Source organism: Bombina bombina, chromosome 7 (genome assembly GCF_027579735.1).
Source record: "Bombina bombina isolate aBomBom1 chromosome 7, aBomBom1.pri, whole genome shotgun sequence".
NCBI lineage: Eukaryota > Metazoa > Chordata > Amphibia > Anura > Bombinatoridae > Bombina > Bombina bombina.
Genome location: NC_069505.1, coordinates 288,549,749 through 288,574,972, shown reverse-complemented (window position 1 = coordinate 288,574,972; position 25,224 = coordinate 288,549,749). Strand labels below are relative to the sequence as shown.

The 25,224-nt window shown below is 43.0% G+C and overlaps 1 protein-coding gene across 3 annotated transcripts in view; it reads right to left on the bottom strand.

Annotated features, from left to right (window-relative positions):
• The window catches only part of PLXNA1 (plexin A1), a 344,408-nt gene that overhangs the window by 77,818 nt on the left and 241,366 nt on the right, over nucleotides 1-25,224 (bottom strand). For all 3 annotated transcript variants that reach the window (XM_053720837.1, XM_053720839.1, XM_053720838.1), the window contains exons 10-11: nucleotides 21,874-22,074; nucleotides 3,454-3,550 (exon numbers count right to left, since the gene is read on the bottom strand). In XM_053720837.1, coding sequence (XP_053576812.1) covers nucleotides 3,454-3,550; nucleotides 21,874-22,074 — 298 coding nt within the window. The remainder of the gene's footprint in view (nucleotides 1-3,453; nucleotides 3,551-21,873; nucleotides 22,075-25,224) is intronic.

Sequence of the window (25,224 nt, the reverse complement as noted above, 5' to 3'; positions counted from 1 at the left end):
GATATCAACTTTAGAAGTCTCTTGTCTGTCAAAGACAGAGTCATGGACACTAAATCTATCTGGAAACCTAAAAAGGTTACCCTTGTCTGAGGAATCAATGAACTTTTTGGTAAATTGATCCTCCAACCATGATCTTGAAGAAACAACACAAGTCGATTCGTATGAGATTCTGCTAAATGTGAAGACTGAGCAAGTACCAAGATATCGTCCAAATAAGGAAATACCACAATACCCTGTTCTCTGATTACAGACAGAAGGGCACCGAGAACCTTTGTAAAAATTCTTGGAGCTGTAGCTAGGCCAAACGGTAGAGCCACAAACTGGTAATGCTTGTCTAGGAAAGAGAATCTCAGAAACTGATAGTGATCTGGATGAATCGGAATATGCAGATATGCATCCTGTAAATCTATTGTGGACATATAATGCTCTTGCTGAACAAAATGCAGGATAGTTCTTACAGTTACCATTTTGAATGTTGGTATCCTTACATAACGATTCAATATTTTTAGATCCAGAACTGGTCTGAAGGAATTCTCCTTCTTTGGTACAATGAAGAGTTTTGAATAAAACCCCATCCCCTGTTCCAGAACTGGAACTGGCATAATTACTCCAGCCAACTCTAGATCTGAAACACATTTCAGAAATGCTTGAGCCTTCGCTAGGTTTACTGGGACACGGGAAAGAAAAAATCTCTTTGCAGGAGGCCTTATCTTGAAGCCAATTCTGTACCCTTCTGAAACAATGTTCTGAATCCAGAGATTGTGAACGGAATTGAACCAAATTTCTTTGAAAAAACGTAATCTGCCCCCTACCAGCTGAGCTGGAATGAGGGCCACACCTTCATGTGGACTTGGGAGCTGGCTTTGGTTTTCTAAAAGGCTTGGATTTATTCCAGACTGGAGATGGTTTCCAAACGGATACCGCTCCTGAGGATGAAGGATCAGGCTTTTGTTCCTTGTTGTGACGAAAGGAACGAAAACGATTATTAGACCTAAATTTACCTTTAGATTTTTTATCCTGTGGTAAAAAAGTTCCTTTCCCTCCAGTAACAGTTGAGATAATAGAATCCAACTGAGAACCAAATAATTTATTACCCTGGAAAGAAAGGGAAAGCAGAGTAGACTTAGAAGACATATCAGCATTCCAAGTTTTAAGCCATAAAGCTCTTCTAGCTAAAATAGCTAGAGACATATACCTGACATCAACTCTAATGATATCAAAGATGGCATCACAAATAAAATTATTAGCATGTTGTAGAAGAATAATAATGCTATGAGAATTATGATCTGTTACTTGTTGCGCTAAAGCTTCTAACCAAAAGGTTGAAGCTGCAGCAACATCCGCTAAAGATATAGCAAGGTCTAAGAAGATTACCTGAACACAAGTAAGCTTTTCTTAGAAAGGATTCAATTTTCCTATCTAAAGGATCCTTAAAGGAAGTACCATCTGCCGTAGGAATAGTAGTACGCTTAGCAAGAGTAGAGAAAGCCCCATCAACCTTAGGGATTTTGTCCCAAAATTCTAATCTGTCAGATGGCACAGGATATAATTGCTTAAAACGTTTAGAAGGAGTAAAGGAATTACCCAAATGATTCCATTCCCTGGAAATTACTTCAGAAATAGCACCAGGAACAGGAAAAACTTCTGGAATAACTACAGGAGATTTAAAAACCTTATCTAAACGTTTAGATTTAGTATCAAGAGGACTAGAATCCTCAATTTCTAATGCAATTAGGACTTCTTTAAATAAAGAACGAATAAATTCCATTTTAAATAAATATGAAGATTTATCAGCATCAACCTCTGAGACAGAATCCTCTGAATCAGAAGAAACAATATCAGTATCAGAATGATGATGTTCATTTAAAAATTCATCTGAAAAATGAGAAGTTTTAAAAGACTTTTTACGTTTACTAGAAGGAGGAATAACAGACATAGCCTTCTTAATGGATTTAGAAACAAAATCTCTTATATTATCAGGAACACTCTGAGTATTAGATGTTGACGGAACAGCAACAGGTAATGTAACAGTACTAAAGGAAATATTATCTGCATTAGCAAGTTTGTCATGACAAACAGTACAAACAACAGCTGGAGGAACAGATACCAAAAGTTTACAGCAGATACACTTAGCTTTGGTAGCTCCAGCACCAGGCAGGGATATTCCAGAAGTATCTTCTGACTCAGCTTCAACGTGGGACATCTTGCAATATGTAATAGAAAAAACAACATATAAAGCAAAATTGATCAAATTCCTTAAATGACAGTTTCAGGAATGGGAAAAAAATGCCATAGAACAAGCTTCTAGCAACCAGAAGCACAAAATAATGAGACTTAAATAATGTGGAGACAATAGTGACGCCCATATCTTTTTAAGCGCCAAAAAAGACGCCCACATTATTTGGCGCCTAAATGCTTTTGGCGCCAAAATGACGCCACATCCGGAACGCCGACACTTTTGGCACAAAAAAAACGTCAAAAATGACGCAACTTCCGGCGACACCTATGACGCCGGAAACAGAAAGAAAAAAAATTTTGCGCCAAAAAAGTCCGCGCCAAGAATGATGCAATAAAATGAAGCATTTTCAGCCCCCGCGAGCCTAACAGCCCACAGGGAAAAGTCAAATTTTTAAGGTAAGAAAAAATGATTTATTCATATGCATGATCCCAAATATGAAACTGACTGTCTGAAATAAGGAATGTTGAACATCCTGAGTCAAGGCAAATAAATGTTTGAATACATATATTTAGAACTTTATATAAAAGTGCCCAACCATAGCTTAGAGTGTCACAGAAAATAAGACTTACTTACCCCAGGACACTCATCTACATGTAGTAGAAAGCCAAACCAGTACTGAAACGAGAATCAGTAGAGGAAATGGTATATATAAGAGTATATCGGCGATCTGAAAAGGGAGGTAAGAGATGAATCTCTACGACCGATAACAGAGAACCTATGAAATAGACCCCGTAGAAGGAGATCACTGCATTCAAATAGGCAATACTCTCCTCACATCCCTCTGACATTCACTGCACGCTGAGAGGAAAACCGGGCTCCAACCTGCTGCGGAGCGCATATCAACGTAGAATCTAGCACAAACTTACTTCACCACCTCCATAGGAGGCAAAAGTTTGTAAAACTGATTTGTGGGTGTGGTGAGGGGTGTATTTATAGGCATTTTGAGGTTTGGGAAACTTTGCCCCTCCTGGTAGGAATGTATATCCCATACGTCACTAGCTCATGGACTCTTGCTAATTACATGAAAGAAAGAAATATATATATATATATATATATATATATATATATATATATATATATATATATATATATACACACACACACACATACATACACACATACACACACATACACACCCTGGCACATGAATCTAGCTTCTATATTGTGTAAATTTGTCATGCGATGAAATAGTAGATGGCAAAAAGGCTTCTTACCTTGAATATTTTGGGGGTTATCAATAACAAAGTGTCCGTTCCAGACAACAGAAAGATTCACCGGTAGGTCGCTGATGTCATTCCCTTCATAGTTGTACTGCAAGAAAAAGAACACACATTCAGCACTGCTCCAAATGATATATTCCCCATTAGTAAGGACTCTTTCATACACACATATATAAACTATATTTTTTTACTAAATCAAACGAGAAAATACCCTCAACATATTTGTAAGGGGAGTTTTTGTAAGATGGAGGGCGTCAGGGCTCAGATTATTGGTCAGATAGAGGAATAAGGAGCAAGGTCTATATAGCCCACAGATGCGTTTAAGAGCAGCGAGGTACACTGACCTGAAAATACATTAAATTCTGTGAAAAATTAAACCTTATTGGGGAATCTTGGCAGACCCTCTAGCAGTAAAAAAAAAAAGATAATGGCTTTTCACCCCCCCCCCCTTCATTTCCCTTCGCTCCAACTGAAGAACTCCAGAATGAAGATAAACGGCAGTTTTATTTACAGCGCTCAGATAGGTTCAAATGGAGACTGACAGCTAGAGATGAAAATTAAACATGAGACCAGCAGAAGATAAATGGATGAGAGAGACACTGTTTACGTATTGTAACCACTCTGCATTACTTTATCCTAAGGTATCTCGGGTAGGTGGAAGCGTTAATCCCTTACTGTGCAGAAGGGGCGTTTATTAACAAAACTACTGCTGATATAATATATTATAAAATGTGCTGAGCAGATACCCCATATCATTTGTACCCCATCAGTGGCTACATGAGGCCGCAGTGGGATTTAGCTGTGCAGAGTTTTGCTCCCTTTAAATGAAACTGGCATTTTCTATTAGTACACCGACATGCCTCATCTGGGTCTTTCATATATGCACAAAACCACGCAGATCTAGCTGTTCGCAAAAACAGTGCACGTCCCAAACAAAGAGAAGTCTCCAGAACATAAAAGCTAAGGAACCTTCGAGGTGCTGGTGTTTATTGTCAGATATCTCCCCAATATGTGCAGCATGAGTATGAGGGAAAACACAAACTGATCTGATACACCCAAAGAGGAACACCGAGTTATGCCGTCAGCCACACAGGGGATATATACTACAACCACTGCTCTCTCCTGGGCAATGATGGTCTGAGATTAGAATTACTGTGTGTGCAGCCCTCATGTAGCACAGAGCAGACACCCCAAAACATTATACTGCGTATGCAGCACTCATACAGCACAGAGCAGACATGCCAATACATCATACTGCGTGTGCAGCTGTCATACAGCACCGAGCAGACACCCCAATACATCATACTGCGTGTGCAGCCGTCATAAAGCAGAGAGCAGTCACCCCAAAACATTATACTGCGTGCGCAGCCCTCATACAGCACAGAGCAGCCACCCTAATACATCATAGTGCGTGTGCAGCCCTCATACAGCACAGAGCAGACACCCCAATATATCATACTGCGTGTGCAGCCCTCATACAGCACAGAGCAGACACCCCAATACATCATATTACATGTGCAGCCCTCATACAGCACAGAGCAGACACCCCAATACATCATACTGCGTGTGCAGCCATCATACAGCACAGAGCAGACATGCCAATACATCATACTGCGTGTGCAGCCGTCATACAGCAGAGAGCAGACACCCCAATACATCATACTGCGAGTGAAGTCCTCATACAGCACAGAGCAGACACCCCAATACATCATATTACATGTGCAGCCCTCATACAGCACAGAGCAGACACCCAATACATCATACTGCGTGTGCAGCCCTCATACAGACAGAGCAGACACCCCAATACATCATATTACATGTGCAGCCCTCATACAGCACAGAGCAGACACCCCAATACATCATACTGCGTGTGCAGCCGTCATACAGACAGAGCAGACACCCCAATATAACAATGCGTGTACAGCCCTCATACAGCACAAAGCAGACACCCCAATACATCATATTTGTGTGCAGCCGTCATACAGACAGAGCAGACACCCCAATATAACAATGCGTATACAGCCCTCATACAGCACAGAGCAGACACCCCAATACATCATACTGTGCATGCAGCCCTCTGGGCATATTCGCAAATCCATAATAGAATTCCCTCCACTCACAGACCTTTGTTTATGTTTTGTAAACACTGCTTTTTATCATTTGCAAATCTTATGGATCAACATCAACCACTGCGATTTCTAGTTTATACATTTTTCGATAAGCTTTGTGTAAGTAAAGCAGAAATTAATATGAAAATGTTCAGACAGCTGATTTCTACTCTGCAGTATCACTTTGCTTAATGCAGTATCAATAAGCAATTTACCCGTCTGCTTCACAAGATGTCAGATATGGGATAGACTCACACAACACACCGCGCTCTGTTACCACCGAATGTGATACGGCAAAAAGTATATATCAGACTAGTAAATGCCTTTATAATAACCAGAAATCACTCAAAATAATCTCTGGCTCTTATCACATAATTACTTTGTCTTACAAACGCCAGTAATAAGTGCAGTCTGGAAAGTCAGAATATTTTACATTCCACAAAAATGGTGTAAATTCTTTTTCCCCTATCATATTCTGCCCTGTTTTATTAACCCACTAGCTGCCAGACTGATTGACAAAGCACTGGAAACTCCATCTAGTGAACACCCTATTTTCCTAGTTCCATCACAAGGTAAAGCGTAAAACAAAAATGTGAAACATGCAGTAGCCGACGGGCTTCTAATGTGACCTGCAAGGGACTGAAAGGCTTGTCATGGCTAAAACATTAACAGGAGGTTTAGCACAAAATGAGACCAGTTTGCAGAACGTCTCAGAAAATCAACATGAGCAAACTGCTTTATACTATATCTTGTAAGCGCTGGAGGCAATACTTATACTGCAAACACTACAGAAAGGGAATATTACGAAAACTGAATTTGAGTGCTTAATACGGGAACTGTCATATACAAGTGGGAATATTCATATCTCAAGGACATAGATTCAGAACTATACAGCTGACGAGTTTAACCCTCCAGGGTATTGAAGACTAAACCCGCATGCACAGAGCGGCACTCATCGCCATCACAGAAAAGGAAATATTTTGCACATTATGGGGACAAATTAGTGACATCTTTACATGGATTTCTCATTGGTATCTATATCATATGGGAATCAGCACATCTCACAACACAAGAAGATGGCCAGAAAAAGTATAAACTCTCAGTGTATCAATGCTTTCTGTTCCAGGTCCATAGAAGAAGCCTGTGGTTCTGTTTGGGAAAGCTGGATCAGTACAGAATGGGCTTAGTTCTGAGGTGCCTGTCTATCAAATTCCTGGCTCTCCTTCAAGGGTAACAGAATAAGAAAAGGGTGGACGGGGTCGTATTACTACCTGAAAGGAAACCTGGTGGGCAGCAGCAAATATACAACAAGAAAATCGTACACAGTTGAGACTAAACAAAAACCTCTCTGAGCAAGAGCCCTAAGAAGCCCTGAATAGTTATGGTGCCCATCTGGAAGAATCGCTGCACAAGCCATAACTTGCAGCATGTGTGCTTCCCAGAGATGACATCACACTCACCAGCGCGCCAGAAGCACTCATCAGGTGAACCATACGAGTTTCCATGAGATTACTCATTAGGTTGGTCAGACTGAGATCACTTACACAACCACAGCAGAACCAGCAGATGGTTGTGATTAGACAATTTCACTTTCAAAGAAAATCTTCAGTCTGCCCAGAGCAAACTATCTGCATTAACAAAAGTCATCAGAAGGAAATAGCTTCCAGATCTTTATGCAGCACAAATATTTTAGCCCTGGTCTGTTTCATGTTATCTATATTTCAAGCAAACAAAAATCCTATCATACATAAGCAAGGACGATGACCCTATGGACAGGATTCTCACTGTCTAATAAGGAAAATTCCAACACTTCTATTGGTGGATATTGTCTTGCCTCATATGCATCTTTATTAATGTAATACATTTAAACTTACTTTCACAAGCAAAATAGATCTGACTCTATGAAGAGACCTTATACTCAACCCCCACAAAATGTTTAAATTAATAGTATTGTTAAAACAATAATATATATATATATATATATATATATATATATATATATATATATATATATATATATATATATATATATATATATATATATATATATATATATATAATGTTTAGAAGCGCCTTTCACTGAAGAAATCAAGCACATTATGCTTCACCAATTATTAAACTGAGGTAAGAGTGAGGTGGGTGGGGTATTTATAGGCTTTTGAGGTTTGGGAAACTCTGCCTCCTCCTGGTAGCGGTGTAAATCCCATCAGTAAAAAGCTTGTGGACTCTCACCACCTATACAAAAGAAATACAATATTTTTCTAGTAATTCTGCAGATTATGCTTTTTCCACTTCACAGAATGGCCGGAGTGCACCTTGCATATATAAATATTCTGCAGTTAACCTGACCTTGCTCCAGCAGTGCACAAGCTCATTTGCATGTTGCCTCCGATTGGCCACAGCAACAGACACCAGGTAAACATGTTTATGAAGGTTTTTTTTAAGTGGGGTCGTTGGGACAATAAAATGGTTTAAAACTTTTGCAAAATATTTGTCTGCAGACGTCTTGCTATGCAGCATAATAGATGCACAGATGAAAAATACCATTAATGTCCATTAAGTAATTTCACATTTTCCGGTTTTCATTATAGTTCCAAAGACCACTGGCCCCTTCCCATTAAGCAAAGGAAATATAATCACAGACTTGTGCTACGGCCTCACGAGACTAGTGAACATTAAGAAAACCCCAAACAATTCAAATAAAATAAAATACATTTTAAAAGTGGTGTAAAAGCCCAATTTACATTAATAAGACAGAGGAAACCTAATGACTGCTAACCAGAACAGACACACTACATTTTTAACAGACTAATGCAGAAGAAACTCTTTGTAGGACCAGGGTTGAATGTGGTTAAAATTCCCAACAGCCTGAGCTGAATATCTCGCCGACTTCATGTTTTATTTAGCCCAAGAAGCATAAATCCACATAGCAAAAGTTAACACGTTTGCTTTCACATGCTCATGTATTAGGCAGCAGCATATGGCAAAATATCAACCCAAATTTTATGATGTAAAAAAAAAAACCCTCATCCTCTCAGGAAGGAAAGGTTTCCTGCAAAGATCCACTCTGCAGTCTTCATAATCATTACAGTATGGTCATTACTGGATATGAATGCTCGCAGGACGTACAGACACGCAGGGCTGCACAACAATATGACCAGCAGTGCTCCTCTTACAAAGACCTCATCGTTTATTAGTCGGAACAGTGCTTTGTACAATTAATGGGCAGACTATGTGTTAGTATCTCCATATTGAACATAAGTGATACTACATTAAATTCATATTCTTGCTGTTTATATAAATGATTATACTTAATAATTTCAGTGTGAATCTGCCATAGCAATAAGAAACAAAATAATATCTGGTACGGAGATTCAAAAAACGTATCCACTGGTCTAGCTTCAAGGGACCCTAACACTGTGCATACTAATACACTCAGCATCTACTGACCTTACCTGCTGCTAATACCTCTTCCTATACACTCAGCATCTACTGACCTTACCTGCTGCTAATACCTCTTCCTATACACCCAGCACCTACTGACCTTACCTGCTGCTAATTCCTCTTCCTATACACCCAGCACCTACTGACCTTACCTGCTGCTAATACCTCTTCCTATACACCCAGCGCCTACTGACCTTACCTGCTGCTAATACCTCTTCCTATACACCCAGCACCTACTGACCTTACCTGCTGCTAATACCTCTTCCTATACACCCAGCACCTACTGACCTTACCTGCTGCTAATACCTCTTCCTATACACCCAGCACCTACTGACCTTACCTGCTGCTAATACCTCTTCCTATACACCCAGCACCTACTGACCTTACCTGCTGCTAATACCTCTTCCTATACACTGAGCACCTACTGACCTTACCTGCTGCTAATACCTCTTCCTATACACTGAGCACCTACTGACCTTACCTGCTGCTAATACCTCTTCCTATATACCCAGCACCTACTGACCTTACCTGCTGCTAATTCCTCTTCCTATACACCCAGCACCTACTGACCTTACCTGCTGCTAATATCTCTTCCTATACACCCAGCATCTACTGACCTTACCTGCTGCTAATACCTCTTCCTATAAACCCAGCACCTACTGACCTTACTTGCAGCTAATACCTCTTCCTATACACCCAGCGCCTACTGACCTTACCTGCTGCTAATACCTCTTCCAATACACCCAGCACCCTACTGATCTTACCTGCTGCTAATACCTTTTCCTATACACCCAGCACCTACTGACCTTACCTGCTGCTAATACCTCTTCCTATACACTGAGCACCTACTGACCTTACCTGCTGCTAATACCTCTTCCTATACACTGAGCACCTACTGACCTTACCTGCTGCTAATACCTCTTCCTATATACCCAGCACCTACTGACCTTACCTGCTGCTAATACCTCTTCCTATACACTGAGCACCTACTGACCTTACCTGCTGCTAATATCTCTTCCTATACACCCAGCATCTACTGACCTTACCTGCTGCTAATACCTCTTCCTATAAACCCAGCACCTACTGACCTTACTTGCAGCTAATACCTCTTCCTATACACAGAGCGCCTACTGACCTTACCTGCTGCTAATACCTCTTCCAATACACCCAGCACCCTACTGATCTTACCTGCTGCTAATACCTTTTCCTATACACCCAGCACCTACTGACCTTACCTGCTGCTAATACCTCTTCCTATACACCCAGCGCCTACTGACCTTACCTGCTGCTAATACCTCTTCCTATAAACCCAGCACCTACTGACCTTACTTGCAGCTAATACCTCTTCCTATACACCCAGCGCCTACTGACCTTACCTGCTGCTTATACCTCTTCCTATAAACCCAGCACTTACTGACCTTAACTGCAGCTAATACCTCTTCCTATACACCCAGCACCTACTGACCTTACCTGCTGCTAATATCTCTTCCTATACACCCAGCACCTACTGACCTTACCTGCTGCTAATACCTCTTCCTATACACCCAGCGCCTACTGACCTTACCTGCTGCTAATTCCTCTTCCTATACACCCAGCACCTACTGACCTTACCTGCTGCTAATATCTCTTCCAATATACCCAGCACCTACTGACCTTATCTGCTGCTAATACCTCCTTCTATACACCTAGCACCTACTGACCTTACCTGCAGCTAATACCTCCTTCTATACACCTAGCACCTACTGACCTTACCTGCTGCTAATACCTCTTCCTATATACCCAGCACCTACTGACCTTATCTGCAGCTAATACCTCCTCCTATACACCCAGCACCTACTGACCTTACCTGCTGCTAATACCTCTTGCTATACAATCAGCACCTACTGACCTTACCTGCTGCTAATACCTCTTGCTATACACCCAGCGCCTACTGACCTTACCTGCTGCTAATACCTCTTGCTATACACCCAGCGCCTACTGACCTTACCTGCTGCTAATACCTCTTGCTATACACCCAGCGCCTACTGACCTTACCTGCTGCTAATACCTCTTGCTATACACCCAGCGCCTACTGACCTTACCTGCTGCTAATACCTCTTCCTATACACCCAGCGCCTACTGACCTTACCTGCTGTTAATACCTCTTCCTATACACCCAGCGCCTACTGACCTTACCTGCTGCTAATACCTCTTCCTATACACCCAGCACCTACTGACCTTACCTGCTGCTAATACCTCTTCCAATTCACCCAGCACCTACTGACCTTACCTGCTGCTAATACCTCTTCCTATACACCCAGTACCTACTGACCTTACCTGCTGCTAATATCTCTTCCTACACACCCAGCACCTACTGACCTTACCTGCTGCTAATACCTTTTCCTATACACCCAGCGCCTACTGACTTTACCTTCTGCTAATACCTCTCCCTATACACCTAGCACCCTACTGACCTTACCTGCTGCTAATACCTCTTCCTATACACCCAGCACCTACTGACCTTACCTACTGCTAATACCTCTTCCTATACACCCAGCACCTACTGACCTTACCTGCTACTAATACCTCTCCCTATACACCCAGCACCTACTGACCTTACCTACTGCTAATACCTCTTCCTATACACCCAGCACCAACTGACCTTACCTACTGCTATTACCTCTTCCTATACACCCAGCACCTACTGACCTTACCTACTGCTAATACCTCTTCCTATACACCCAGCACCTACTAACATTACCTGCTGCTAATACCTCTTCCTATACACCCAGCACCTACTGACCTTACCTGCTGCTAATACCTCTCCCTATACAGCCAGCACCTACTGACATTACCTGCTGCTAATACCTCTTCCTATACACCCAGCACCTACTGACCTTACCTACTGCTAATACCTCTTCCTATACACCCAGCACCTACTGACCTTACCTGCTACTAATACCTCTCCCTATACACCCAGCACCTACTGACCTTACCTACTGCTAATACCTCTTCCTATACACCCAGCACCAACTGACCTTACCTGCTGCTAATACCTCTTCCTATACACTGAGCACCTACTGACCTTACCTGCTGCTAATACCTCTTCCTATATACCCAGCACCTACTGACCTTACCTGCTGCTAATTCCTCTTCCTATACACCCAGCACCTACTGACCTTACCTGCTGCTAATACCTCTTCCTATACACTCAGCACCTACTGACCTTACCTGCTGCTAATACCTCTTCCTATACACTGAGCACCTACTGACCTTACCTGCTGCTAATACCTCTTCCTATATACCCAGCACCTACTGACCTTACCTGCTACTAATACCTCTCCCTATACACCCAGCACCTACTGACCTTACCTACTGCTAATACCTCTTCCTATACACCCAGCACCAACTGACCTTACCTACTGCTATTACCTCTTCCTATACACCCAGCACCTACTGACCTTACCTACTGCTAATACCTCTTCCTATACACCCAGCACCTACTAACATTACCTGCTGCTAATACCTCTTCCTATACACCTAGCACCTACTGACCTTACCTGCTGCTAATACCTCTTCCAATACACCCAGCACCCTACTGCTGCACTGTTTGAAAAACATCACATTATATGATGAAATAATAATTCCCAAGTACCCTTACTTTTACATCACCGTAAAGTGTTTATTATTATTTGGGGTTTTGCACCATAAATGAAGAGTCATGCGATATGTGATGTGAAAATTAAGAGACACTCGTTACCCAATCCCTCCGTTTTTTCCTGTTTTTTGTTAATATAATTACTCATTTGCACTACCTAGGCAGTATCTGAAGTAAAGAATTATGTCCTGGCGATATAAGATGTATGAATAAAAAATAAAAATATTATATATAAAACCGTGCACAGAGCAGCTAGCTGTCATCTTTTTTTTCACTCCCCAAGAAGGACAATAAAATCAGAAATGTCAAAATTTATTAGACAATCTTTTTTCACCGTAGAAAACTAAATATTTGCAGCAAGCAAACCGCACAGGGAACATGTGACACAACCCTATGAATCCGACACTGTTTACTTCACAATAAGAAAAACTTGCAAATACCGAAGCACAAACATAAAAATCAGCAAATTAAATACATTACTATGATTTAGGCTCTTTGTGTCATATTTTACTATTGCTGCCTACGGAATTAGTTTCAGGATTTATCTGGTGCAGCATTATAAAATCAGAGAGATGCCAGAGAGGATTTATCTTCACAAGAAAGAGAAAATAAATTTCCCTGAAAATAAAAATGCAAAAGAACAACAAAAAGTGTCAACAGCCGAAAGGTTCTCAGTGTAGCAGTTAGAAATAGTTGTAAAGTAACACACAGGAGGCGGGGCAGGGCGTACACATCACACAGTGTGTTAGCGCAGGGCGTACACATCACACAGTGTGTTAGCGCAGGGCGTACACATCACACAGTGTGTTAGCGCAGGGCGTACACATCACACAGTGTGTTAGCGCAGGGCGTACACATCACACAGTGTGTTAGCGCAGGGCGTACACATCACACAGTGTGTTAGTGCAGGGCGTACACATCACACAGTGTGTTAGCGCAGGGCGTACACATCACACAGTGTGTTAGCGCAGGGCGTACACATCACACAGTGTGTTAGCGCAGGGCGTACACATCACACAGTGTGTTAGCGCAGGGCGTACACATCACACAGTGTGTTAGCGCAGGGCGTACACATCACACAGTGCGTTAGCGCAGGGCGTACACATCACACAGTGCGTTAGCGCAGGGCGTACACATCACACAGTGCGTTAGCGCAGGGCGTACACATCACACAGTGCGTTAGCGCAGGGCGTACACATCACACAGTGCGTTAGCGCAGGGCGTACACATCACACAGTGCGTTAGCGCAGGGCGTACACATCACACAGTGCGTTAGCGCAGGGCGTACACATCACACAGTGCGTTAGCGCAGGGCGTACACATCACACAGTGCGTTAGCGCAGGGCGTACACATCACACAGTGCGTTAGCGCAGGGCGTACACATCACACAGTGCGTTAGCGCAGGACGTACACATCACACAGTGTGTTAGCGCAGGACGTACACATCACACAGTGTGTTAGCGCAGGACGTACACATCACACAGTGTGTTAGCGCAGGACGTACACATCACACAGTGTGTTAGCGCAGGACGTACACATCACACAGTGTGTTAGCGCAGGACGTACACATCACACAGTGTGTTAGCGCAGGACGTACACATCACACAGTGTGTTAGCGCAGGAAGTACACATCACACAGTGTGTTAGCGCAGGACGTACACATCACACAGTGTGTTAGCGCAGGACGTACACATCACACAGTGTGTTAGCGCAGGACGTACACATCACACAGTGTGTTAGCGCAGGACGTACACATCACACAGTGTGTTAGCGCAGGACGTACACATCACACAGTGTGTTAGCGCAGGACGTACACATCACACAGTGTGTTAGCGCAGGACGTACACATCACACAGTGTGTTAGCGCAGGACGTACACATCACACAGTGTGTTAGCGCAGGACGTATACATCACACAGTGTGTTAGCGCAGGACGTACACATCACACAGTGTGTTAGCGCAGGACGTATACATCACACAGTGTGTTAGCGCAGGACGTACACATCACACAGTGTGTTAGCGCAGGACGTACACATCACACAGTGTGTTAGCGCAGGACGCGGGTAAGATGTACACATCACATAGAGCACATTAGCGCCGGAGGCGGGGCAGGATGTACACATTACACAAAGCACATAAGCGCACTGATGCAGTGCTGACCACTATATAAGTATAGAAATGAAATCTTATTAGCCTTGGCTCCCATAGCAGATCTAACACCCCATGTTCTCTCCCTCTCTGCTTCTGTGGTTCAGACACTTGCAGCTGTGTCCTATTTTTCTGCAGCTGATGACCTCAGCTCCTTGCGAGAGCTGTGGGGCCGGCGGTAACGTTCACTGTGTCTCTGCGGAGCCTGGCTGCAATTCATCATCATTTTATCTGCAGGAATTTAATTGGATCCTATCAAATTCGCCTGATTCTCTCTCCTCACTTTAAAATGCAGCCACAAGCAAGATAAATGTGACGACCGAGCAGAGAGGGAGAAATATAGAGTTCACACAGATGTAGTAGGTATAGCAGGAGCTCGGGATTAAAGCTATGTAGGGAAGTGCTTTAAGAAAATGCATTGTAAGGACAGTGCTTAAAAAACTATAACAGTAAATACCAATTGCATTATTATATACATTCACAAGCAAATGGCTCACAAGTTAACAGCAAACACAGAGCTTCCTATCTTTACTTAAAAGGACAGTCAACTCCAAAATGTTTATTGTTTAAAAAGATAGATAATCCCTTTATTACCCATTCCCCAGTTTTGCATAACCAACAGTTTTATTAATACACTTTTTACCTCTGTGATTACCTTGTATCTAAGCCTCTTCTGACAGCCCCCTGATCACATGACTTTTTATTTATTATCTATTGACTTGCATTTTAGCCAATTAGTTCTGTGTCAGCCACAACTCCACGTGAGTGAGCACATTATTATCTATATGGCACACATGAATTAGAAGTCTCTCTTGTTGTGAAAAGCTAATTAATAAAAAGCATGTGATAAGAGGCTGTCTGTAGTGGCTTTATCGACAGGCAGATATTTAGAGGTTTAAATGTTATAAAGTATATTAATATAAATGTTGGTTGTGCAAAGCTGGGGGATGGGTAGTAAAGGTGTTATCTATCTTTTTACACAATAAACATTTTGGTGTTGGCTGTCCCTTTTAAGACTTACTATGTAACTAATTGAATTTAAGACATATAACTTCATATTAAATAGATATTTCTTTAAACAGCTTGAAGACGCTAAATGAAGAGCAAAAAAAAAAAGTCTCAGGGTCAGATGAATCTGTAAAAAATTAGATGCATTTTGTAAAAACCCCATTTAATAAGCACCCTATTAAAGGGGCACTCAAGTCAAAATTAAACTTTCATGATTCAGATAGAGCAGCAATTTTAAACAACTTTCCTATTTACTTCCATTAACAAAATGTGCACAGTCTTTTTATATTTACACTTTTTGAGTTACCAGCTCGTACTGAGCATGTGCAAGAATTCACAGAATATACGTATATGCATTTGTGATTGGCTGACGGCTGTCACATGATATAGGAGTAGAAATAAACATAACTTTGCCAGAAGAATATCTACTACTCATCTGAAATTCAGACTAAGTGTTCTTTCTTGTTTTGTCTTTTTATCAAGCATTTGTTTATTATGCAATTCTACTGTCGTAACTGGTCCTTTAAAGACAAAGAGAGAATGTCACAAAAGTAGACGTCAGACCCCAATACCTAGGCTTTTTTTTATTTTATTTTATCAACATGTAAAATCTGTCAGGTACAGGACATGCTCAAACCTCCCAAATGACAGAATTTTTTCAGGAAATTACATTTCCATTAAATGTTTGCGATGGAGGCAGCTGAGAGATGTGTAATCTTCGCCCGCAGGGATACTCATTTCTCGCTTCTTATCGAAAGCTCACAACTTGCCAGGCTGTGGCCTCTGCCCTTTATTCTAGAAAACCTACTTCAAATGTAGAATGAACTCATGAGATACAGGCTGTTTAACTGAATTCAGAAAGCTCTGCCCCAGAGGAGAGAGACGCAGGACAGGAGAGATGGAATGAGCCGCGATCATGGTGGAAAAAAAGGAAATATTGGGAGATTGTTACGTGAGTGCAGACATTCATAGTAACCACTTCACTGCTGGGTACTTATGTTCACATAATGCTCATTGTTACATTATCAGCTATGTATCTTGTGCAACAGAACAAAAAATGCCAAGATAATAAGACTTATAGAAATAAAACTTTTGATTGAAGTTAAAAAACTAACTATAATACACCACTCTCCTCTTACTACCTCCATCTTTGTTGAGAGTTGCAAGAGAATGACTGGATATGGCAGTGAGGGGAGGAGCTATATAGCAGCTCTGCTGTGGGTGATCCTCTTGCAACTTCCTGTTGGGAAGGAGAATATCCCACAAGTAATGGATGATCCGTGGACTGGATACACTTAACAAGAGAAATAGGAGCTTGTGTGTGTTTTTATGCAGGGATGTAGCCTTGTTTGTATGTGTGAGCATGAGAAGAACATCTGCATCATGTTCTCAGTGCTGCACAAAACCAATAAGGTTTTCAGGTTCAGAACAGCCACCAGCGGTTTAGGTAATAGCACTTTATGCCCAGTGTAATGATTGGTCAAGCAGATCGGATGCTCGGCTAGCAGCAAAATCAGGATAGGTTTGCTGAGCCAAAGTCAGTGATTCTTTCTGGCAGAGACAGAGAAGAAAAAAATGACCTAGAGATTGCTCATTAACCAATAAAGTTGGCATCAATAAACACATAGGTCAGGAGTTGACGGGCGGTAATGCACCGATCTGCCCCCCTCACCCCGCCAAAACTCATGAGAAGCTGCAGAGAAGCATCCGTCAAGCAGCCTGGAACAACATACACCCCCAGGGACACTTGTCCGTCAATACATTAGATCTGTATATTCTTGGCTGGAGAGCTTTGCAAACACAATTAATCTACTGAGATTTGTCAGCTAACACTATTCAAAGATTTCAAGCTCCCATTGAACTGGTCTCACACAAAGTACACTAAAACCAACAGACCCCCCAATATACAATATCTACAGACCAGCATGCCCCAATATTCAATATCTACAGACCAGCATGCCCCAATATTCAATATCTACAGACCAGCAGCCCCCCATATACAATATCTACAGACCAGCATGCCCCAATATTCAATATCTACAGACCAGCATGCCCCAATATTCAATATCTACAGACCAGCAGCCCCCAATATACAATATCTACAGACCAGCATGCCCCAATATTCAATATCTACAGACCAGCATGCCCCAATATTCAATATCTACAGACCAGCATGCCCCAATATTCAATATCTACAGACCAGCATGCCCCCAATATACAATATCTACAGACCAGCATGCCCCCAATATACAATATCTACAGACCAGCATGCCCCAATATTCAATATCTACAGACCAGCATGCCCCCAATATACAATATCTACAGACCAGCATGCCCCAATATTCAATATCTACAGACCAGCATGCCCCAATATTCAATATCTACAGACCAGCATGCCCCAATATTCAATATCTACAGACCAGCATGCCCCAATATTCAATATCTACAGACCAGCATGCCCTCAATATACAATATCTACAGACCAGCATGCCCTCAATATACAATATCTACAGACCAGCATGCCCCAATATTCAATATCTACAGACCAGCATGCCCCAATATTCAATATCTACAGACCAGCATGCCCTCAATATACAATATCTACAGACCAGCATGCCCCAATATTCAATATCTACAGACCAGCATGCCCCAATATTCAATATCTACAGACCAGCATGCCCCAATATTCAATATCTACAGACCAGCATGCCCCCAATATACAATATCTACAGACCAGCATGCCCCCATATACAATAGCAGCCGCCCCCATATACAATAGCAGCCGCCCCCATATACAATAGCAGCCGCCCCCCATATACAATAGCAGCCACCCCCAATATACAATAGCAGCCGCCCCCAATATACAATATCTACAGACCAGCATGCCCCAATATTCAATATCTACACACCAGCATGCCCCAAATTTACAATATCTACACACCAGCATGCCCCCATATACAATAGCAGCCGCCCATATATACAATAGCAGCCCCCCCACATATAATATCTACAGACCAGCATGCCCCAATATACAATATCTACAGACCAGCATGCCCCAATATACAATATCTACAGACCAGCATGCCCCAATATACAATAGCAGCCGCCCCCCATATACAATAGCAGCCGCCCCCATATACAATAGCAGCCGCCCCCATATACAATAGCAGCCGCCCCCATATACAATAGCAGCCGCCCCCATATACAATAGCAGCCGCCCCCATATACAATAGCAGCCGCCCCCATATACAATAGCAGCCGCCCCCATATACAATAGCAGCCGCCCCCCATATACAATAGCAGCCGCCCCCCATATACAATAGCAGCCGCCCCCCATATACAATAGCAGCCGCCCCCCATATACAATATCTACAGACCAGCAGCCCCTCCAATATACAATATCTACAGACCAGCAGCCAGCACAGCCTCGCAAACACACCTTGAGAAATGCACAGCCTCGCAAACGCACCTTGAGAAATGCACAGCCTCGCAAACGCACCTAGAGAAACGCACAGCCTCGCAAACACACCTAGAGAAACACACAGCCTCGCAAACACACCTAGAGAAACACACAGCCTCGCAAACGCACCTAGAGAAACACACAGCCTCGCAAACGCACCTAGAGAAACGCAAAGCCTCGCAAATGCACCTAGAGAAACGCACCTAGAGAAATGCACAGCCTCGCAAACACACCTTGAGAAATGCACAGCCTCGCAAACACACCTAGAGAAATGCACAGCCTCGCAAACGCACCTAGAGAAATGCACAGCCTCGCAAATGCACCTAGAGACCAGCACAGCCACGCAAACGCACCTAGAGACCAGCACAGCCACGCAAACACACCTAGAGACCAGCACTGCCTCGCAAACACACCTAGAGACCAGCACTGCCTCGCAAACACACCTAGAGACCAGCACTGCCTCGCAAACACACCTAGAGATCAGCACTGCCTCCCAAACACACCTAGAGACCAGCACTGCCTCGCAAACTCACCTAGAGATCAGCACTGCCTCGCAAACACACCTAGAGACCAGCACTGCCACGCAAACACACCTAGAGATCAGCACTGCCTCGCAAACACACCTAGAGACCAGCACTGCCTCGCAAACACACCTAGAGACCAGCACTGCCTCGCAAACACACCTAGAGATCAGCACTGCCTCCCAAACACACCTAGAGACCAGCACTGCCTCGCAAACTCACCTAGAGATCAGCACTGCCTCGGTAAAACACACCTAGAGATCAGCACTGCCTCCCAAACACACCTAGAGATCAGCACTGCCTCCCAAACACACCTAGAGATCAGCACTGCCTCCCAAACACACCTAGAGATCAGAACTGCCTCCCAAACACACCTAGAGATCAGCACTGCCTCGCAAACACACCTAGAGATCAGCACTGCCTCCCAAACACACCTAGAGATCAGAACTGCCTCCCAAACACACCTAGAGATCAGCACTGCTTCACAAACACACCTAGAGATCAGCACTGCTTCACAAACAGACCTAGAGACCAGCACTGCCTCGCAAACACACCTAGAGACCAGCACTGCCTCGCAAACACACCTAGAGACCAGCACTGCCCCGCAAACACACCTAGAGACCAGCACTGCCCCGCAAACACACCTAGAGACCAGCACTGCCTCGCAAACACACCTAGAGACCAGCACTGCCTCGCAAACACACCTAGAGACCAGCACTGCCTCGCAAACACACCTAGAGACCAGCACTGCCTCGCAAACACACCTAGAGATCAGCACTGCCTCCCAAACACACCTAGAGACCAGCACTGCCTCGCAAACTCACCTAGAGATCAGCACTGCCTCGCAAACACACCTAGAGACCAGCACTGCCACGCAAACACACCTAGAGATCAGCACTGCCTCGCAAACACACCTAGAGATCAGCACTGCCTCGCAAACACACCTAGAGACCAGCACTGCCTCGCAAACACACCTAGAGATCAGCACTGCCTCCCAAACACACCTAGAGACCAGCACTGCCTCCCAAACACACCTAGAGACCAGCACTGCCTCGCAAACTCACCTAGAGATCAGCACTGCCTCGGTAAAACACACCTAGAGATCAGCACTGCCTCCCAAACACACCTAGAGATCAGCACTGCCTCCCAAACACACCTAGAGATCAGCACTGCCTCCCAAACACACCTAGAGATCAGAACTGCCTCCCAAACACACCTAGAGATCAGCACTGCTTCACAAACACACCTAGAGATCAGCACTGCCTCGCAAACACACCTAGAGATCAGCACTGCCTCCCAAACACACCTAGAGATCAGAACTGCCTCCCAAACACACCTAGAGATCAGCACTGCTTCACAAACACACCTAGAGATCAGCACTGCTTCACAAACAGACCTAGAGACCAGCACTGCCTCGCAAACACACCTAGAGACCAGCACTGCCTCGCAAACACACCTAGAGACCAGCACTGCCCCGCAAACACACCTAGAGACCAGCACTGCCCCGCAAACACACCTAGAGACCAGCACTGCCTCGCAAACACACCTAGAGACCAGCACTGCCTCCCAAACACAGAGACAAACACTGCCTCCCAAACACACCTATAGACCAAGACTGACTCCCAAACACACCTATAGACCAGCACTACCTCCTAAACACACCTATAGACCAGCACTGCCTCCCAAACACACCTATAAACCACCCCTGACTCCCAAACACACCTATAGACCAGCACTACCTCCTAAACACACCTATAGACCAGCACTACCTCCTAAACACACCTATAGACCAGCACTACCTCCTAAACACACCTATAGACCAGCACTGCCTCCCAAACACACCTATAAACCACCCGACTCCCAAACACACCTATAAACCACCCGACTCCCAAACACACCTATAAACCACCCGACTCCCAAACACACCTATAAACCACCCGACTCCCAAACACACCTATAGACCAGCACTACCTCCTAAACACACCTATAAACCACCCCTGACTCCCAAACACACCTATAGACCAGCACTGCCACCTAAACACACCTATAGACCAGCACTGACTGCACTAATTAAGCTGAAGTCCTTACCGATGTGTTCTGGCACTGGATGCTGGTACTGTTGAAGCGCAGGGCAGTGACACGAGTCACACTACCTGGGATGTGGAAGATACATTCATAGTTGCGTTGTCCAGACTGGGGCTGGGGAAGATTCTTGGCCGTCAGTGTAATGGGCTTTACCACACCCACTGGAATGTAGATCTGTGTAGAGGGCAAAATCTGTGGACAGTCCTAAGAGGAAAGACAGACAGACATAATGGTGAGTGTAATGTTTTCTTCACAAGCACGGTCATATTTTTATTTTACCACAAAATTACAGTTTATAAAATGAAACCGTTTGTTGCTATTTGTAATAAACATGAAAACATCTGCAATACAAAATAATTATTTAAATGTTACCCATTTACCCACTTGCATGATTTAGAGAGGTAATCTCACGGAACGCAAACACCTTTTACTATTTACATGAGACGCAGGAAGCAGGCTCAAACCTACAAGATAATGCCTTAAAAGTTGAAAGAGCCAGAAATGAATGTGTAATGTGTGTGGATTACTAACAGCCATGTAAACAATAAATCACAAATTGTTCCTATCTGATTTTGGCAATATTGAAATGCACAAGTGTTAAAAAAAGTGCCCATATTGTTGAGTAAAAAAAAATGTCTCCCAGACTGTAAAACAATAGAGAGCAGATGGAACGTACAGAATGTTACAAGGCAGGAAGACCCCACATGTTCTCATGCACAGCGCAGGGAACGGAATGGCAAAGATGGAACCGGAGCACAAAACCTCATATGTAGTGATATGTTTGTACAAGCGCATTATCTATAGGTTCTGATGTTACAGATGTCACACACAGCAAACAGCGGAATAGGTTAGTGCTGAGTCTTAACTGAGTCACATCAGAATCTTGTTTTAACAAAGTTTTTTTATTTTTTATTAAGGTCTTAAAGGGAAACTGAACCCACATTTTTTCTTCCATGATTGAGATAGAGCATGCAATTTTAATCAACTTTCTAATTTAATCCTATTATAAATTTTTCTTCGTTCTCTTGCTATCTTTATTTGAAAAAGAAGGCATCTAAGCTAAGGAGCCAGCCAATTTTTGGTTCAGTACACTAGACAACCCTTGTTTATTGGTGGGTGAATTTATCCACCAATCAGCAAGAACAACCCAGGTTGTTCACCAAAAATGGGCTGGCATCTAAACTTATTCTTGCTTTTCAAATAAAGAAACAAAAAGAATGAAGAAAATTTGATAATAGGAGTAAATTAGAAAGTTGCTTAAAATTGCATGCTCTAACAATCACAAAAGAAAAAAATTGGGTTCAGTGTCCCTTTAAGATTGTTAAACAGGTGCAGAGATTAATGATGATAATAGGGCATGTGTGTTTCAAGTCAGTTTTTCTACAATTTACTTTTGGCCCTCAAACAAGCAAAAGCAAAATGTGTCTTCTCGTGAGAAGGTCTGACAACTCTGATTTAAGAGATGTTATAGTGTTTGTTTGTTTTTCAGGCTTGCGACCCCGTCAGCCGTTCCAGTTTTCCATATCAACCTGTGAGCTATAAATACTATATTAAGGGCAGTGCACAAACCTGCACTTCCAGTTACTTTTAACTTAAACAGACCCTTTTTGGGAAACTAATAAATATTAACAAGTGCTGCTCATTCAGGTGAATAACAGAAAATGTTATGTCAGCCTTGTCCAACCAAGGGCCATGGGGCCAGATCAAGGCAACCATTGATTTCCAACACTGTCCCCAAGTCCCCAACTACAGTACGCAGTAGTATTGGGGTTTATCATTACATGAAGACTCGCAAATCAAAACTGTAAAAAAATGCAAACTGGCCCCTCATTTGCATATGTTGGACAGCTCTGGATTAGGTTCTTCAGTGGGCAGAACTTAATGGGATGGCACCTACCCAATGCCACCTCATACCACAGGAGAGGTTAAGAATTGTCCAGCAGTACAAGGGTCTACCAGTGTTCTCTACTCTTCCCTTGTCGTTCTTACTGTAACATTTACATCTACAGACTGATCAGCTGAATCCTCACTAATCTCACGGGCAGAAGGCAGAGCCATACAGCAAACACCTGACCTCAGCAGACATTGGCACCACATGAGTGTACAATGTTCTGCTTCTAAACATGGGTGAATATTCATAAACAGAGCTGGGCTGTAAAAAGCCCCCATGCTACATGAATGAAAAAAACTTTAACTATTGATCCATAAAATATGAGCAGAGATTTGCCCAAGGTTATGGATCCCTGTATCAGCGGCTCCTGATTATCATTTGGTAATGAAGTAGTTAATGTGATGACTCTAGACAATATTATAAATTGCTAAATAATATTTCCTAAAAGTATAGAACCTATGTAAACTAAGGGCACGGCAGGAAATCAGAGAAGGGCAACTTTGGTAGCAGTTGGCTGAAGAAAAAAAAAAAAGAAAAAAGAAAAACACCACAAATAAAATAATAAAAATAACGAATGAATAGAGCAGCGATGTGGGAGCAGATGGCGAGAGATTATCTCGGACAGGATCAGCACGTTCCTGCTGCCCGGCTCAGCCTGGCACTGCCTCGGGAGGGGAGACTGTGAGAATCCACTCTTGCTGCTAATCTGCCAGCATCTGGGTACTACCGTGCATGACAACATGGTCACAGCTGGACACTTGGTGCCGAGGAAACAAACATTATAAAGCATGTGTGCGACATACGTGCCATGGCCCATACATATCACGCATGGGAGAAACAAACGCTCGCTACAAATACAGGCAAACGGCTGTATCAGATTAGAGTATTTGCATGCATAATATAATTGTGTGGGTCTCATTATTAGGGTTTATGATTAGCGGTTTAAGGTTGCATAATCATAAAATAAATGTCCTATAAAGAAGTACTTGAGTATAACACCAAGCTAAGGGCGAGGGAGGAGAAGGACACGGCTCATTGGGCTCTAAAGCTCATAGCCAAAAATACTTTTCATAGAAAACAATAAGTCTGGAAAAAGCATAGTATAATACATTAACTTTAATCTTATTTTTGCCTCATTTTTAGAGCTTAAACCTCCAACCAACCATGCAAAAGCATGATCTGAACCCCAGCCGGAATGGTACTGACCCTGCAACAATTGTGAGCTTATAGCGTATGCCTGAGCAGCTTCTGGGTGTGCTGTGTCAATACTGCAACCAAATTAATAATCCATTTTATTATCCAAAACACAACATTAAACTTCTCTCTCTTCCCAGCTGCAGAATGTGCTGGGTGGGTCGGATCCGCTGTCATGAAGGGTAACAAAACACACACAAATAGAAAATAACCAGATAGAGGAGGGAACATATGAATACGGCTGGTGCTGATAAACAAAGCTGTGCCCC